The sequence below is a fragment of the Paralichthys olivaceus genome, chromosome 9 (genome assembly GCF_024713975.1).
Source record: "Paralichthys olivaceus isolate ysfri-2021 chromosome 9, ASM2471397v2, whole genome shotgun sequence".
NCBI lineage: Eukaryota > Metazoa > Chordata > Actinopteri > Pleuronectiformes > Paralichthyidae > Paralichthys > Paralichthys olivaceus.
This window is the reverse complement of record NC_091101.1, coordinates 18,605,363-18,622,317: the sequence shown is the minus strand read 5'-3', so window position 1 is coordinate 18,622,317 and position 16,955 is coordinate 18,605,363. Positions and strand designations below refer to the sequence as shown.

At 41.2% G+C, this 16,955-nt stretch overlaps 2 protein-coding genes across 5 annotated transcripts; one reads left to right on the top strand and one right to left on the bottom strand.

The window, feature by feature from the left end:
- The first annotated feature begins 106 nt into the window (after positions 1 to 106).
- cstf2 (cleavage stimulation factor, 3' pre-RNA, subunit 2) lies at positions 107 to 9,411 on the top strand. 4 transcript variants are annotated; one of them, XM_069532177.1, is made up of 14 exons: positions 107 to 267; positions 502 to 580; positions 1,482 to 1,651; positions 1,757 to 1,893; positions 2,687 to 2,806; positions 2,959 to 3,081; positions 3,433 to 3,550; positions 4,423 to 4,482; positions 5,891 to 5,990; positions 6,901 to 7,100; positions 7,387 to 7,511; positions 8,157 to 8,240; positions 8,880 to 9,018; positions 9,140 to 9,411. In XM_069532177.1, the coding sequence occupies exons 1-13, from the start codon at positions 171 to 173 to the stop codon at positions 9,003 to 9,005; spliced, it is 1,539 nt and encodes a 512-aa protein (XP_069388278.1). In that variant the 5' UTR covers positions 107 to 170; the 3' UTR covers positions 9,006 to 9,018; positions 9,140 to 9,411. The 4 variants fall into 4 exon arrangements, with proteins under 4 accessions (XP_069388278.1, XP_069388279.1, XP_019936530.1 ...); XM_069532178.1 differs by having other exon boundaries at positions 8,880 to 9,046; XM_020080971.2 differs by lacking the exon at positions 4,423 to 4,482.
- Positions 9,410 to 16,939, bottom strand: nox1 (NADPH oxidase 1). Its single transcript, XM_020080958.2, has 13 exons — positions 16,759 to 16,939; positions 16,415 to 16,510; positions 15,738 to 15,848; positions 15,166 to 15,250; positions 14,185 to 14,330; positions 13,492 to 13,685; positions 13,286 to 13,412; positions 13,097 to 13,189; positions 12,771 to 13,012; positions 11,177 to 11,339; positions 10,865 to 11,011; positions 10,463 to 10,587; positions 9,410 to 10,016 (listed from the first exon to the last, which is right to left on the bottom strand). Exons 1-13 carry the CDS (start codon positions 16,801 to 16,803, stop codon positions 9,890 to 9,892), a joined length of 1,701 nt encoding a protein of 566 aa, XP_019936517.2. The 5' UTR covers positions 16,804 to 16,939; the 3' UTR covers positions 9,410 to 9,889.
- Positions 16,940 to 16,955: the final 16 nt, after the last annotated feature.

The following is a 16,955-nucleotide window of genomic DNA, read 5'->3' as shown; positions in this document are numbered from 1 at the left end:
CGTTTTTTATCTCATCTTAAATCTCGAATCTAAAAACAGAAGTGGTTCATAATATAATCATTTCCACTCTGTTTCTGGTTTTTATACATTTAACCCGCGTCGTCCCGCACAAACGGACGTCGTCTCGCTCTCACTTCCTGGTGTCGCATCGTTTTCTGTCCCCCCGCAAAATGGCGAACGTCGCCGCCGCAGCTGCTGCGGCCGCAGCCGCCGCTGCCGCCGCCAACAGAGACCCAGCCGTCGACCGGTCGCTACGGTCCGTGTTTGGTGAGTTCGCAGCCGGTGCTCTCTCCGGGTCCGCCCGTTTAATTCGTTACGTACTCAACAAGTAGCGGCTAATGAATGAACGCTTGCTAACGTAGCTGGCGAAGCTAGTGTTGCCGTTAGCCGGACACAACGAGGAGGCAAAACCCCACACTGGAAATGGAAAAATGAAAAGTTGTGTTTTATTTATTGTGGCCGCTGTTTGAATTTGACTCATGATCTGTATTTGTTATTTAGTGGGGAACATTCCGTATGAAGCCACCGAGGAGCAGCTGAAAGACATATTTTCTGAAGTGGGACTTGTTGTCAGCTTCAGGTGAGTCAGAGAGAAGCATCTTCCAAACAGTGTGCACTTAAACCTTTTGAAATGAATAAATCATGATCATATACCACAAGTGTTAACATCACGTGTTTTCCTTCTTGTTCCTCGCGACATGTTGTGTTCTCTGCTCACTTAGCACCTTTCATGATATATTGTTCCCTCAGTTATCAGTTTGTCAGGCACACCAAGCTTTAACTAAAATAATAATACATTTTATTTATACAGAGTCTCTCAAACATTAAATGCAGTTCAAAGTGCTTTACAATAAAATGAAATAAGACAGATCAAAAAGAACACGTTACTTGGGATAAAAGCATAAAACTAGCAGAAGGTATAAAATGAAGCTACCCTTTATTTAATTTAGAAGGTGAACATTTGTGCTGCTGTTGAACTATTTCATTTTACTAAGAAGTTATTTAGCCTGGATGCAGTGTTTGTATGTGCACAGTATAATAGGAACACCATGCATGGCACCACTGATAGAACATCCCCCTTTGTCACACATTTGACTTAATACCTCTTTACGGCAGTTATAAAGAATGTTTTCATGAAGGGAGATCTACTTACAGGGCTGTTGTAATTGACCACATTAGTTTGAGTTACCTGATGAACTCACAACTGAGCATCTATGGAAACCTTCAATCCACTCCCTGTTGATGAAGTAATGAGTGTGGGACATCCTCTTTTCCTTTTAGCTATTTGATTTGCCCCATAACCAGAGTCCAACTGTGAACCACTATTCTCTTTTTAATGTCAGACCTTTCTTCTTTTCTCTCAAGTCACCATTTCAAGCTCCTATGATTTTGTATTTTAAAGTTGAACTTCCTCAGCTTATGTTGGTAAACTTTCAGCTCGTAGTGATTGTCATCATTATCCTCATCACTCTGGTTTTCAGGTTAGTATATGACAGGGAGACAGGAAAGCCAAAGGGATATGGCTTCTGTGAATATCAAGACCAGGAGACGGCTCTCAGTGCCATGCGGAACCTGAACGGGAGAGAGTTCAGTGGTCGGGCTCTGCGTGTTGACAACGCAGCCAGTGAGAAAAACAAGGAAGAGCTCAAAAGTAAGTGTTTATTTTGACATGATTTCAATTAGACGTGCTGATTTTCTTTCAAATAGGAGATATATGTACAAATCAACAGTGCTCTGACTTTCTTGTCATTCACAGGTTTGGGAACAGGATCCCCCATTATCGAGTCTCCTTATGGGGATAATGTCCAGCCAGAGGAGGCCCCAGAGTCCATCAGCAGAGCTGTGGCCAGTCTGCCTCCAGAGCAGATGTTTGAACTCATGAAACAGATGAAGGTTGGCTGCTCTACTTGCCTCACATTTGAACTAGTGACTGTTTAGGCTTTCTGGAACTGGTGAATCTGTGGCATTTATATATTGTTGCTTTTATGCAAAATGTTTTGTGTAACAGAGTGAAGAGGCAGCCATCTTGAAATCAGTAAATTGTTGGTTGTTCGAAACAACAGATATCTAACGATGAGTCACAATGAAGTTATTATAGTGTTCCTTTTCACAAATGCACGTTCTCAGGCTGTATGTATTGTGCTGCTTGCTCTCTTTATTCTTCAAAAAAAGATGGGGACAAGTATTTTTCTCAGTTTGAATCACCTGCAGGATGACAACCGTATGGAAATGCTCTTCCTTTGCTTTCATTAACAGAGGCTGTGCTGTAAAGCCTGTCTCTCTCAGCTCTGCCAGAGAAGCCTTATCTTTGCACAGCTGGCAGTCTGCTTCATTAGGTTCAAAGAAACAACACACTGCAGACATTTTTCTCCTGACTGGAAAAGTGTTTGGTGCACGGAAGCTTGTGTCAGTAGGACAGCTCCACATGCTGATCAAAACATTTGAGCTCCTGATCCGACTGATATTGTTGCCTTTGACTAATGTTTTGTGCTGATGCAGCGCATGTCCACAAACAATCAGTTGTTTTTTTTCTAAATCATTTGTGGCCGGCAAAAAATAAAGATAATGTTTTCAACCTGTCAAGAAGTAAAAGCACACAAGGCAATCATGTTGTTTTTCTTCCCAGTTTTGATTTTCCATGTAGATTATAACATCACTTTACCAGATTCTGTTTGTCTCTCTCCAGCTGTGTGTGCAGAACAGTCCCCAGGAGGCGAGGAACATGCTGCTGCAGAACCCTCAGCTGTCTTACGCTCTGCTGCAGGCCCAGGTGGTCATGCGAATCGTTGACCCTGAGATAGCCTTGGTGAGAGAAGCCCAATTGAGAATTAAGAGATTAGTTAAATCCTGCTTTTATTTAACTGCGACCTTGTCATTTGACAGTAGAGATAAACGTTAGTCTGCACTTCAGTACCAAAACATTTCTGAGGGATTCTTGTCCATGTACTCCATATACAGAAAATGCTCCACCGTCAAACCACAGTCCAGCCTCTGGCTCCCAGCGGACAGGGTGGAGGAGCACCGCCCGTCAATCCTCCTCCTGCACAGCCCAGCGTGCCAGTGTCTCAGCCGCAGCCTGTGGTGGGTAGTCACTTTCATGCAATTTCACACTTTCACAATACGTCCCTGCACATGGCCTTAAAAAAAGACACGTCACAGGTAAGAAATAGTAATTGATCATTAAGGTCACAAACTATAAAGGTTGTTGGACAGTAATATTACTGTTTGTAGTGTTTTGTGTAAATATGTGGATTAAATAAAGTTGATCAAAGGTGAACTTTGACTTTCATTTTTTTGGGTCGTGCCAAATCACCACATTACAGATTGTTTCTTTAAAAAAGGCTCTGATGACTGACTGTTGGTGTGTTCTATCATCTATCTATCTATCTATCTATTTATTCTCTTTTTATTATTATTTTGGAATATGATCAGCCTGGAATGCATGTCAATGGAGCCCCTCAGATGATGCAACCCCCCAACATGGGTGTTGTCCCAGGACCAATTCCTGGACCGGTACCGGGACCTGGAACAGGACCAGTGGGACCTCCAGGTAAACATCAAGCTGCCGCACCAACTCAACTGGTTTTGATAGCATCATTTTTATGTTCCAGATATCGATCACTGTTCTCATTTATTAGTGTTTGCGGGGTGACTGTTTCATTTCATCTATCCCTCTTGACCACAAACTGATCATTGGTCAAATCTTTCTCCCATTTTCAAGTCATTCAAAAAACCTGTGATCTGTTCTTGTACGTCTCAGTCGATGCCACACAGCTGTCATCCTGTAGCTTGATCTGGTTTATCAGTCTGTTAAAATGTTCCCTTATTATTGATGTAGTTTCACTGATAAGAAGTGAAAGGTTTATAAGAATTGTAGGTTATGATTTGTTTTTCTTATTAACAAAAGAAAGGCAAAGCTATATATTTTTGGTCAGATTAAACTTAAGACTTTTTGAGAAAGCGAACATTTGATAGTCAGTTTATAATATAAGTCAGCAGCAAATCACCCAATTAGATTTAGCTGTTACTCTCAGAATTACTATAAACAAAGGTGCGGCCATGCATTGCAGTGATTCAAGCTTCTCTTTAGATATTTTAGCAGAAGTCCATGTTCATAAAACATGAAGTTCACCAAACAATTGAGGTAAAATATTTTCTTGCTATAGTTGATGCATCATTTTAGCTCATAACACTTTGCAGATGTAATGGCTGAATGGAGTCACTAGGTGTCAGCAGAGGCCTGCGATTAGTGTCCTTTCAATTTAGAACAGAAACTTTCAAATTTCCCCAACAAGTTCCCCACTTCAACCCTGTGTGTATTGTATGTGTGTATTGTGTATGGGCACGCTTCAAACTTGTCAGTGTTGCTTTGCTCTCTTGAGTTTTGTGTCTCCTGTTCTTTTCACTTTAATGCTGGCTCAGGAAACCTTCAGCATTCTCCCACAGGATCGTCTGGCCAGGCTGCTATCGAGCGTCCTCCAGGTATCACTGTCCTCCCTCAGTTCAGTCAGGTGGTAGGACTGTTATGGAGCAGCCGCTGTCCAAACACAGAGAAGATCTGAAATTAGAATTTTTTAGAATGCACGTCCACTTTATCTCATACGAACCCTCTTGACATTTAAGCCATTATCAAGCCTGTTTATACAAAGGTAATGAAGTCGGAGCATTAGCGTAGCTGCAGCAGAATGTGTCATGGTAGTAGTGGTTGCATGCGATGCAAACAAAGATACGTTTGGGCTGGGAGTGTTTTTGCATGATTAGTTTGTTTTACTGTAGAAACTCTTACATTTTGAATGGATGTTACTCACGTGCAGTGATCAGTGGTTTATAAATCACTTTGTTTTAAATTCACATGACGTTTAGTTTCATGAACTTGATTTATGTGGAAACGCTGTTTGTCTTTACTTTCACAAAGGATATAGATAAAAATATATAACCGATTAACCGAAAATATTTGTGAAGAAAATAACGCTAGTAAACATATCTAAAGACAATTAATGCAAAAGATTCACTTTTAGTCTTGTAAAATAATTTAACAATAGTACTGCTATTAAGTAGGAGGAGGCTGAAAATTCACCACGGGGCCTCATCGGCTCAGCTCGGCAGGTTGTCCACTAGAGCTGTTAGTTGATTGTCCTGTGTTCGACTGCAGGGCTGACTCCTGTCAAACCCTGAGGCACAGAATGCAGGCGGATAGGGGGATTGTTATTCCTGTCTTTCTGTGATCGTTTTGTTTCTGGTACGTTTTGGAATTTTTTTACCTGAAAGTTGGATTTTGCTGCAGTGATGAATCATGTCCTGAAGAGTCTCGTTAACTGTAGGAAAATTAAGTCAGTTTCTGCTTCTTATAAAACAAACTTCATGGTTCTTTTCCCGTGATCTTGTTTGTGATCATCAGTTGTGAAATGTCCAACAGCTGTACAACAAGAATGTTAGTCATGTTGTAGGTGCAACAGATCTGTCTCTTTCTAACTAGTTGGACTAAAGTAAAACATTTAACACCCAGACTTTTTACAGTTGAGATACGTGATGTGAACCTTCTTCTCCTTTTTTAATTTAATGACAGACCAAAGTTTCTGCTCTCCTCCGCCCTTTTGTTCCTCCTCGTCCTCATGTCTCCTGTTGTGTTGTCGGGCTGTGGCAGTTCTCCGTGGTTACTGTTCCCTACTTATCGTGAGCTTTATAAACCTCAAACAACTATGATGGTTTCCTCACATCTCCGTCCTGGGCAAACACTCACCTCTTTATATTTTTGTGTGGTTTCACTTGCTCGGAATTTCAGCCCGTTTAATGGATTAGTCATGAATCCTTTCCTGGTCAGTGAATAGAGACAATGTGTCTTTTAATGTTGTGTCTTTATGTGGTTGAATATGTGGTTCTCTCCACTCAGGACCAGGTGGAATCCCCCCCAGAGGCCTGCTGGGTGATGGTCCTAATGACCCCAGAGGGGGAACTCTGCTGTCTGTCACTGGAGAGGTCATAGACCCCAGGTAAGGAATGATATTAACATTGCATTAATTATTCAACTGGTTGTGGTCGGAGTAGTGACCATTTAAACCATTGAGGTTGTAATTCTTAAGATTTCAGTCCTGGTTGATTTGTCGTAACAGTAAGTGTGGATTCATTTTAATGATTAATCGATCAAAAGAAACCGGCAACTTCTTTAAAGACCATTTAAGTCATTTTTCCAACATTTGGTGTATTCAGGTTCTCATGTGTGACTTACTTGCCTTGGACTTGGGTTTTCCATTTAACTAAACTGAAGAGTTGTCAGGTCTGATCTGATCCAGTGTTATTACCTAATTGCAGATATACTGCATCGGGTACAAGTACAGAACTGCCAAAGATGTTTGTTTTGTTTTTAAAATATGAAATATTTTATAGTTGGTCCATCAGAGTTTTGCTCATCAAGTTTAGTTTTAACTGCAAAATTTCCTTGATCAAGAAAGTTTCTTCAATCAGTTGGATGGGAAATAAACATGTATATCTGATTAATCATCATCAGATTTTTTTGTCTTGTAGCTTCTTTTAGTCTTGAATATTAGTGCATCAGACTACAGACCATGTTCTGGGAAGTCTACATGTCCCTGTAGCAGCTGCAGCTTTGGTTCCATCCCAGTTCTTTGCTGCATGTCTCCCTCTTTCATGAGGGAGACATGCAGCTTTTTTTTTTTTTTCTAAAGTCTTGAGTATTAAATTCAGTATTGGCCTCAGCAACCCTGTATCAGTTACAGTTTATGTTTTGGCAGCAGCAGAAGGAAATGTTCCTTTTCAGTTTTCGCCTGAATAAAATGTAATGAAAAATCTTAAAAATTATAACGCATGTAGTAAACGCATTGCATCTTTGCCAGTTTTGTTTTCACGAACATGATTGTCATTATTTTATGTGCGATCGTTTAGCCGCGGCTACATGCCTTCTCAACCACAACACCAAGTCCCACCTGTACACATGGCCCCGATGGCGGGTGGACCCCCTCCAGATATGAGAGGACCACCGATGGACATGAGGGGCCCACCTATGGGTGAACCCCGGAACATGATTGGTGACCCAAGAGGGCCCCCGATGATGGAGCCACGGGGACCTCCAATGGAAACTAGAGGTAACTGCTCTACAAACGCTCTAAACCCAAACTTATTGGAGTTGAAATTATTTTCTGGTCGGTTCGTTGTCTGTGCAGTCTCAGTCCCAATTTTCTATTCCTGCTGCTACGGTCACGCTTCAACAAAAACTAGTCAATTTCTTTGAATTCACGTCTTCCCTAATTAATATTTCATGTTATCCATGTCAACATGTTTGTAGAAGCAAATAAACGAATTAGTACCCCCATGTACACACCAGTGATTCACTCGGTATTCAGCCAGGGGGGGTTTTGTTTCATCCTGCAGGTCGAGACCCGAGGGCGATAGATGCTCGTGGGCCAGCTGCTGCGCAGAGGGTTCCCATGGCAGGGGCAATGCAAGGTCCCGTCGCTCACAGCATGGGTCCTAACGCTCCTCCACCTGCAAGACCGGTAACAGCAACATCCAGTGTCTCAGTCTGCCATGGTTCTTTGATTGATTTTTTATTTCCCTCCAGTTTATTTTAATGTGTTTTAAAGTTTTGCTGTGGCTAAAACCAGGAGAAGAATCTCAGTCATCCAGGTCTTGATTATTCAAAAAGAATTTAAGACTAGATCACCACTCAAGTCCACACGCCTTGACTCTTGGACAAAATGTAGGACTAGTGGCCAGTCGTAAAGTATATTGATATTGTCCCCCTCTCAGCCACAGCCTCTACAACACAGGTCAGATTAATCTTTAAATCACTCAGGTTTCTGTGTTTATTCTAGATTTATTGTTTAAATTTGATGAGAAATTACACTGCTCTTAATTACTTCTGTTGTTGTTTTGTTGAGATGTATTATTCCTGTGTTTTTACAGTAGACAGATTGTATATTTAATTTCTTACAGCCAATCTTAATTTTTCCTCACTGGACTCACCAATCTCTAATCTGTAAATACTTGTTAAATAAACATTAACTTCACAATACATTTAAAACATTGTAGAAGTCATATGGGGCTTGAGGGAAGATGTTAGAGAAATCAGTCATATCTGCTCAAACTGGGTAACTGTTACTGTTACTGATGAAGACTGTAACTCTGTGTGTGTTCTGCAGGGTTCTGGTATTTCTGGTGGTCCTCCCTCAGGTGGCGGCTTCAGTCCGGGTCAGAGTCAGGTCTCCACACAGGACCAGGAGAAGGTCGGTGTCACGTCATCAAACTCCCCTGTTTCCTGACAAACTGCACTAAGATTCATAACCTTCACGATCGTATCCAAAACCAAATAAAGCACAAACACATTGTACCAAAAATATAACCAGCAGTCACACATCATCTGCGTCCATCAGCAGCTTCCTGTTTTCTTTCTCGTTCACTAAAAGCAAGTCATTCTGAATGTGAACCTGAAGAACAAAACAGGGCTTGTGTAATACAAGTGGGAATTTTCTGGTGCTACAAAACAAAAGAACTCTGCCTGTCCTGTTACAAAAGACTATAAAGAGATAGTTTTCATTTACTTCTGGGTGTGTAGGAAACCAGGCGTGTAACGATTCTGAAACAGAGACTGAAACTGCTGCAAGAGTAATGAGCTGTGACGTCCTGACAACTGACCTGTTGATCTTGTCTTTCTTCACTGTAATGCATAAAAAAATCACAAAATAATTATTGTCGTTAAAATGTAAGCTGTATATTTTTGTGAATATTATACATTACGTCTTTTTTGTTTTTTATGTGTCACATAGATAATTTGGTCCAATAGTGACTGAAGATTGAGTGATAACACTTTAGGCCACGTTAGGCCAGTAAACTTTTACCTCCTAAAAGTGTCCCTTCTGTTGTAGGCCGCCCTGATCATGCAAGTACTGCAGCTGACCCCCGAACAGATCGCCATGTTGCCCCCAGAGCAGCGGCAGAGCATTCTCATCCTCAAAGAGCAGATTCAGAAGACTGCGGGGGGTGCACCATGAAGACCCTCGTCAGGTGGAGGTTTTCTTTTTCCGCCCATCCTGTCAGTCAAATGTTTGTTTTAGGAAACATTTTTAAATCCTCAATGAGTAACTCATGATTTCTGTTTTCCTTCCTTTCTTTTTAATAATTTCAGGGCTCCACACTGAACCCGTCACCTGCAGCTTCAACATGTCTGAAGATGCCTCTTCTTGTAGTCTGGAACATTGTATAGTTTTTTTTAAATCATATGGTCTGTTTTCTGTATGAAAGAGTCAAGTTGGAGCTTTTGGATTCAAAAATAAGCAAATCTTGTGAGAATGATGCTGAAAAGTGAGTTTCATTCTTTTCCCCTCCAAAGCTGTTTTCATATTATTGTTCTGGAAACTTTCTGAATATTGTTTTGTCAATAAAACAAACAAAGAAATAGTAGGACTTCTGGTTTTCATTTATTCAACACAAGTCAACAATGTGTACAAGAAAGGCAATTGTGAAAATCAGTTCAGTATTTATAAATTCTCCCACGTCTTCCTTCTGGTTTACATGTTTCTGTAAATAAGGTGACAGCAGCCAGTGTGACAGGTTAAATCAACCATTGTTTCCTAAACCAGGCAGCATGCTTCACTTGAGTTTAATGATACAGTGAGTTTACAGGTTTATTGACAGCACAAAGTCTGAAGACTGCACAATGGATTATTAGTTTCATCATGACTGAGATAAGGTGAAGCCGTTTGCTGTGCACTGAAGAAATAAGAACACACCGCGCCTCATCATTATCATCATCATCATCATCATCATCATAGTGCTACAACACACCCAGTGTCGATGTAATTCAGGCAGCTATGTCACTTCAATTGATCCACAGTAAATGAAAAACTCCCAAATGCTTCTCTCCTGGCATCTCTGCTCAGAAGTTCTCCTTGTTGAAGTAAAACTTGGTCTTTCGAGGATCCACGTCAGAGAATTTGGCACATTTCTTCTCCAGGACTTTAGCCAGAGCTGCAGGGCCACAGAGGAAAGTCCCCACCACAGACCTGAGGACATCAGTGAAACAACAGAGAAAGTTTTGAAGTTCATCATAAGTGATGGAAATGAATGAGTGTTTTTAAGTACAATTTGAAGGTTTTTTTCCAGCCAAGATTTTATTTATATTTCTCCGCCGCTTGTTTATAAAAAAGCTGTTGTGTCCCCTCGTCATGTTTTCAATCAGCCATTTCACAATCTAACAACGCTGCTTTCAGACGGACTCCGGAGTCCAAACATTTTATTAAAATGATACAAACTAAAATCTCCAAGTGAGCCCTCATCTGAATGTTCTGGACATTTTCCTGTTAGTGAACGTGTCTGACTCAGACAGTCTCCTGCTGCTGCCTTCTTTATATGTGAAAGACAAACTCTGGAAAATGACACTTGATTTATAAAGGTATATAAGAATTAAAAACATGTTATAAACGTGTGCATGAGGAGGTTTATCTCTTACGTGGGGTTCTCTTTGCGGACTTGTTCGAACTCCTTGTCCCAGATGGGTCTGCCGTACTGAGTTTTCTGTTTGAGCCCGGTCACCACATCTGTGTCCTCGTCGAAACGAACCTTTACATGATTGGCCTGAGACGATGTGGAGAGAACAATAAGCAGAGTTAAATCTGAAATGATCATTTATCTGGACTTTGCTCTTTAACTGGACTGGGGGTGAATCCTCTGACTCTACATGCACCTCTATGGTCAGTGTTTTTAAAGTTTCTTGTCACTTACTGACAATAAATATGAATTACAGAATCAGGAATTGTGCAGAGATGCTAGACATTTAATTTATGGCCCCTGGTTTAGAAAAATCCAACATCCACTGGACTTGAGTAAAATGAGGTGTGGCTCCTGAACTCACGGTGCTCTGGTCCCATCCGGTCAGGTAGAGCTTGTAGGTGAGGAAATTCCCCATCCCTCTCTCCTCCATTTCTTTCTCCAGCACCTGCAGCAGGTCGGCGAACCACTCGAAGGCGTGTGTTTCTCGGCACAGCCAGTAGAAGTAGATCTGAAAGCAGGAAGCAAGAGAGTAAAAAAAACGTGTATGATGCTGCTGGTGACTCATCCTCCGACATGGGCGTACGTGACAGAAACACTTTGTACTCTAGAGACAATTACAGGTGAATGTTAGTCAGTCTCAGTCGTGTGCTGAAATCGATGTGTGGGTGTTTACCTTCCTGGTGCGCAGTTTAGGATTGGAGTCCTTGAACTTGTACCAGATGGACTTGAGGATGGAGGCGAAGGGGGTGACTCCGATGCCGGCGCCGACCAGCATGCTGACCTCATAGTCGAAGACGTCCTCGCTGGCTGTGCCGAAGGGTCCGTCCACGCCCATTCTGAGGAGAGACGATGAATGACATGATGAGATATCAGGAGAGAGAACCAGAGATGAAAACTAAAACCCGAACAATTCTTTGAAACACGAGAAAGTCGCAGGAATGAAAACACAGGGAAGTGAAAAATGAGGTAGAAACTGGATGGTCAATCATTTTGATTAAAATATATATATTAAAATGCTTATAATGAACCACAATTACGATATAAAACATTGATACAAAAGGTTTACTGCAGTAGCCCTCATCTGTTTTTGATGTTTCCACCCCTCACTGACTTGGTTTGTTTATTTATCTGAAGCATTCCACAGAAACTACTGAACGTATTTCCACAAAACTTGGTGGAAAGATGGGACACGAGCAGAGAAAAACAAAGGGACAGATATGTCTTAACATTCACAGATCGTCGAGGGAATAATTCCTGGATCTTGATGAAAAAAAAAATCGTATCTGTCCGTATAATCAGCAGCTATATGAAAACCTTTCTATATATTAATTGTGTATTTTTATCAGGACAGATTTGCAGAAATTCACTTTTCTGCCATTTACCACAAACAAACATTTATAGTCTGAGCTGGTTCACAGAGCTCATCCCTACACAGGCCTGCGATACAATCGTCTCACCTCAAGCATCATTAAGTAGCTGCAGCTCGGGGCTTTCAACCATATCGTTTACATTCTTTCTTAACACAGATAACAAGTGTTTAAAGTTCCCGGAATACAAAAAGAAAATTCAATAACAATTGGGACAAAGTGTGACACTGTTGTGTTGGATCTAAAGCCACAGAGGCTGCAACACTTCACTGAACTTGTCTGTGTTTTTTTCTCAGTTGACATTTGCAGCAGTGGTTTTAAATGAGGGGACATTTTGCAGAAGGTGTAAATATCATTTTAACATCATAAAACCTGTTTCTGTCATTTCTGTGGATCATTAAGCAAACTAATGAATCAAAGTCATTTAAATTAAATCTGTGCAGGAGCCTGAACTAAAAGTCTTCATCGAGAGACGTGGATTGAAGAGTTTAAAGCGCAACATAACCTTTTCCTAAATGTTTGTTTGCATCAAAATAGAGAAATGGTTTAATCCCCTGAATTAAATAATGATCACTCTGGTCATTTGTTTGCGTCCTGTGTAAGTATAATAATAAAATAACAAGGCATCGAAATGATCTCCTATATTCTCAAAAGGTTTTATACTTTAGCTTTGTTGGTTTTATTTGTTTAATGGTATTAATGTAGCTTTCTCCTCATGGCGTCTGTTTCATGATGATCTCAGACGAACCAAATAGATTCTTTTTGTGAAGACGTAAATCGTTCTCTCTCAAAAACAAAAAGGACCGAGCTGCCTCTAAACACGAACCAACGGTGAAGAATATTGATTTCCAACCTCAGTGGTTGAGTTATAAAGAGATGTTTATTTTTGTTTGTACTCACTTTGGCCCCTGCGCTCCTTCTGGCAGCTGCTGCACAATGTCGATAAGCTTGTCGGTCCAGTCTCCGGCCGAGCGGATGTGGACACTGAAGAAGTCCTCCTCGGGGGCGGAGGTCATGGTGAACGGGTGCCACTCCAGCTGAGAAATGGCCGGGCAGTTGAGGAAGACGTACTGACCCACCTCCATCTTGAAGCCGCTCTTCACCAGCTGCAGCTCCAGCACTTTGGATGGCCGCATCACGATCTGTGGAGTGGAGGGGGCATATTTACAAACTTCAAGCTGCAAAGTAACCCACAAACCAGCAGGTGAGTCACGAATCGAACGCACCTTCCTGTATGTGACTCTCTGCATGTAGCGAATGAAACGCAGCAGACGTTCACATATATACAGGATCATTGGACCAATCACCCACATCCAGGTCTGAAAAAACAGCCAGAAAGATGCGATTATTTAACCGACTGTTTTTCTTGTGCTGGCAGGGGAAGTTGTGTAATCTGAAGTTAAAACAACAGACACCTGAGGGAAGCCTCCTGCAAACTGAGGGAGAGGACACTCAGGAATCCGTCCCCATTCGTCACTGCGATCTTTACAAAAGGTGACGTTGTGCGGTGGAGTTGTCGTCTGCTGACTTCTCACGATGCGTCTGCGAATGAGACGAATGAGTAAAACCAGTTTGCAAAAACAGCAACAACCGTGACCAAGTCATTTTTTCCCTCCCTTACCCGGCTCCGTGGAAGACGAGACCAGCGAAGAAGATGATGAAGAGATGATGCGTGTACCAGAAGACCTCGAAGTAGTTGCGTCTGATGACCTCCATGGAGGAGGTGATGATGAGGATGAGGGCCAGCGTGATGATGACGCCCGTGAGCCCGGCGATGGTGGTGAAGACAAAGTAGGTCGGGATCTGCTGCGGATCCTAAAACACGAGGAGAAGAAGAAGGAAACGGAGAAGAAGGTGGACACGTGAACGTTTGTTTACATGATGAGGACGGAGACAGATTCCAGGATTTTAGGTCCAGATCCGCTCAGTGGTTTGCCAGTCACACATTTTAACAATGGCAACTATATCGGCCAAGTTAACTGCCGGGATCTGGACCTCAGGATGATAATGTTTTTTTTGTTGTCAGCTTGTCCACCACTTTGATCCAGAATGAAATAACCTAAACAACTATTGGATGAATTGGCACAAATATATTTTCAGACATTCAGGGTCCCCAGAGGAATCATCTCACTGACCTTGGTGTTTTCTATTTTTACTCCATTGCAATTTTCTCGATACAGTTTGTTTTTATTTACCGAATATAAAGAAAAGAGAAAAGCAAGAAAATACAAGATTATAATTTAGATTTTCCACATTTGCGATTATGTTGTATCCTATTGTGATATTCTGGTTATAACTAGAGGATGAAACTTACGATGTCTGTGATGCGGATGGGGTTCAGGTAGGTGGTGTTATCTGTGTCCTCCAGGTTGGACAGAGCAGTGCTGAGCTTGTCATAAACTCCTTGTCTGCTGTTGTTGTACCACTCCACGTTCAACAAATGTGCAATCATATGAACAGCTGTCGGAGCACAGAGAGGAGACGCATCACTACTGCTGCTTGCATTCACATGGTCAGTCATTTACACAGATGGCATTTAAATGACAATCCCTAGCCTTGTACTTTTAGGGTTTTCCCAGATTTTAAAATTAGCAGGTGCAGAACACAAAGTCCAGATTTCCTCTTATCTCTGAGAAGAAATATGGAGAAATTCCCTTAAATACACCCTGGGTCAATATTTATTTTGGGCTTCATTTGTCTTCCTCTGACTTTGCCGCTCCCCCCGCCCTAGTTCCCAAACACAATGGTTCCACCTAACGCAGAGGTAGAATTACTGGTGTTTTAAACATCCCTATCAGGATTACAAACAGATTCATGTCTAATAATCAGATTATCAGAGGTTTGTGTCATTGCTACAGAGACCAGGTTGAGAACAACAAGGAACACTTTGCACTCAGGGACCTGAAGCTGTAGAACGAGCTCCCTGCATTTCCTGAGTTTACACTTTGTTTATTAAAATGTTTTAACTGTTTTATTTTACACTTTGTAACTGTGTTTTTTTATAAGGTTTTATATTAATAGTTATTATTATTATAATTATTGCCTGAATCTAACCATCTAAATTTAAAAACACACCAGAGCCGAGCATTAAAAGTGAATATCAGAGCAGAAAATACACTTTTCTTTGCACTTTTTAATTTGTTCATATCTCTTTCATACTTTTGTTTTTATTTTTACAAATGAACTGAGGTCAAAGACTTGAATGCCACATTGTCTCAAACATTGTCTTCTTTTGCTGAAGCTGACTGTTGAAATGCACTGAAGTGAACACTGAACCTTGCATGCATCGTCTCACCTGTCATCAGTGCTATCATGTACGCCACAAGCTTGTGAAAACTCAGATTCTTGTCCAGTTGCTTCCTCATAGTTCTGCCGCAGCACTGACGAGATAAAGGAGGTGAGGAAAGTGGAAATTCAGACATTTTGCAAGGAACAACCAGGTCTGAAAACCCACAGAACCTGTGTTTAATACCAAAGTGGTTTATAACGTGAGGTCACTCAACCTGGAGGGGATTTTACAGTCATTTCCAGTTAACTGGTTACAGATCAAGCTGATAAATATCACAACATTACTTATAAAGCCATTTTACAAAGCATCCCACACTGAGATTGCATGGTGATTACAGTAGAATCTAATACTGAAAAATAAAATATAGATTTACATTAAAATTAACCTTTTCAAACATTAGAATGAATGCTGTTAAATATTTAAATAAAATGTAAAAATACAGCAGAAAGACAGGTAATGTCAATATGAAATCATCACAGATGTGTTAGGTACAGCCGTCAAACTAGTTTGTACAACGGCTTAAAGTTAATAATCAGTGCAGTGCTCCGTGGTTTGATTTGTGATTTACATGATATTACCATGAAGGAGCCGCGGATCAGAGACAGCAGGTTCCTGCACACCGGCAGCAAGATCAGCAAGCAGTTAAAGTTGAGCACGGCTGCAGGAGCTCTGGCCCAGGCCAAGGCGGACTAAAAGAAAACACACACACACACACACACAGTCTCAGTATGCTACTACGTTTTAGAGATTTTGTGGTTTTACTGACACTACGTTCATCTGACAGCTGTTTACTCTGCAGATTCAGATTTAACACAAAAGGATAAATCAATTAAGTTTGTGGTTTCAAACTATTTGTGCATGTCTCTCCTGACAGAAACGCAGCCAGGGGCCTTCGTCTGATTTGTTCCACCAAAGTGAGATTTACAGTTTATTTTGAATAAACTTTAAAGGCCGTAAGAGGCAACATGTTTAAATATTTTATCCAGAACTTTTGTAGTAGAAGATCAGAAATAAATTATATAAAACCTACGACAATTGAAATATACTCATATTATACAGTATAACCAATTGAATGTCATATATCATAATTTTAAAATTGTAGGTTTTATTACTTTATGGGCATTTTGCTGATACTTCTGTATCTTTAGAAATCAGGAGTTGTAATAGAGTATTATTACTTGATTGAATTGGTACTTTTACTTCAGTAAAACTTCTGAGGTCACAATGAACACCTTCTGACACATTCCTGACTCACCCCTAACAGATGCCGCGTGTAGTAGAACTGCTCCCCCAAATCATAGAAGAAGTAGAACCAGAGGAAGAGGAAGATGTTGATGGCCATCCAGACCACCTGCAAACACCAACCACAACATCACCACAGACTCACACAGGAGAGTGCATGCTAATCCTCCATCAGGAAGGTTTGTCACGGACGCTCACGAATAATTTGGACACTTTGCCATTTTACGAGCTGTGTGTAAAGATCAACTGTGCGTAAAAACTGTGCGTAAAGAAGCACTGAGGGAGAATTCTCGCTCCAGCTCCGTCTTAACGACTTCAAACATGGAAACTCCTTCAGTGGGAACGCAGAGAACTCACCAGTATGAAGGAGGTGAGTCCATGGTTGATGATACAGTTTGCCATGATGAGCACGTTGTGTTTACCAGGAGTGTTGTCGCCGCATCTTCCACCTGCGTTTTTTATTTAAACCCTCGTGACTCCGCCCCCGTGCACAGGTGACGGTGGGACGAACACAAACATCGAGGAGCTGAAGAGCCACATTCCTTCTTCCTGGA

Excerpts from the sequence above, each read along its gene's own strand:
- cstf2 (XM_069532177.1), top strand. The coding sequence starts at position 171 with ATGGCGAACGTCGCCGCCGCAGCTGCTGCGGCCGCAGCCGCCGCTGCC. Across the intron at positions 1,894-2,686 it reads AACTCATGAAACAGATGAAG|CTGTGTGTGCAGAACAGTCC; the intron begins GTTGGCTGCTCT and ends GTCTCTCTCCAG. Across the intron at positions 5,991-6,900 it reads GGAGAGGTCATAGACCCCAG|CCGCGGCTACATGCCTTCTC; the intron begins GTAAGGAATGAT and ends GCGATCGTTTAG.
- nox1 (XM_020080958.2), bottom strand. The coding sequence starts at position 16,803 with ATGGCAAACTGTATCATCAACCATGGACTCACCTCCTTCATACTG. Across the intron at positions 16,511-16,758 it reads GACTCACCTCCTTCATACTG|GTGGTCTGGATGGCCATCAA; the intron begins GTGAGTTCTCTG and ends TGGTGTTTGCAG. Across the intron at positions 15,251-15,737 it reads TGATCCGCGGCTCCTTCATG|TGCTGCGGCAGAACTATGAG; the intron begins GTAATATCATGT and ends TTATCTCGTCAG.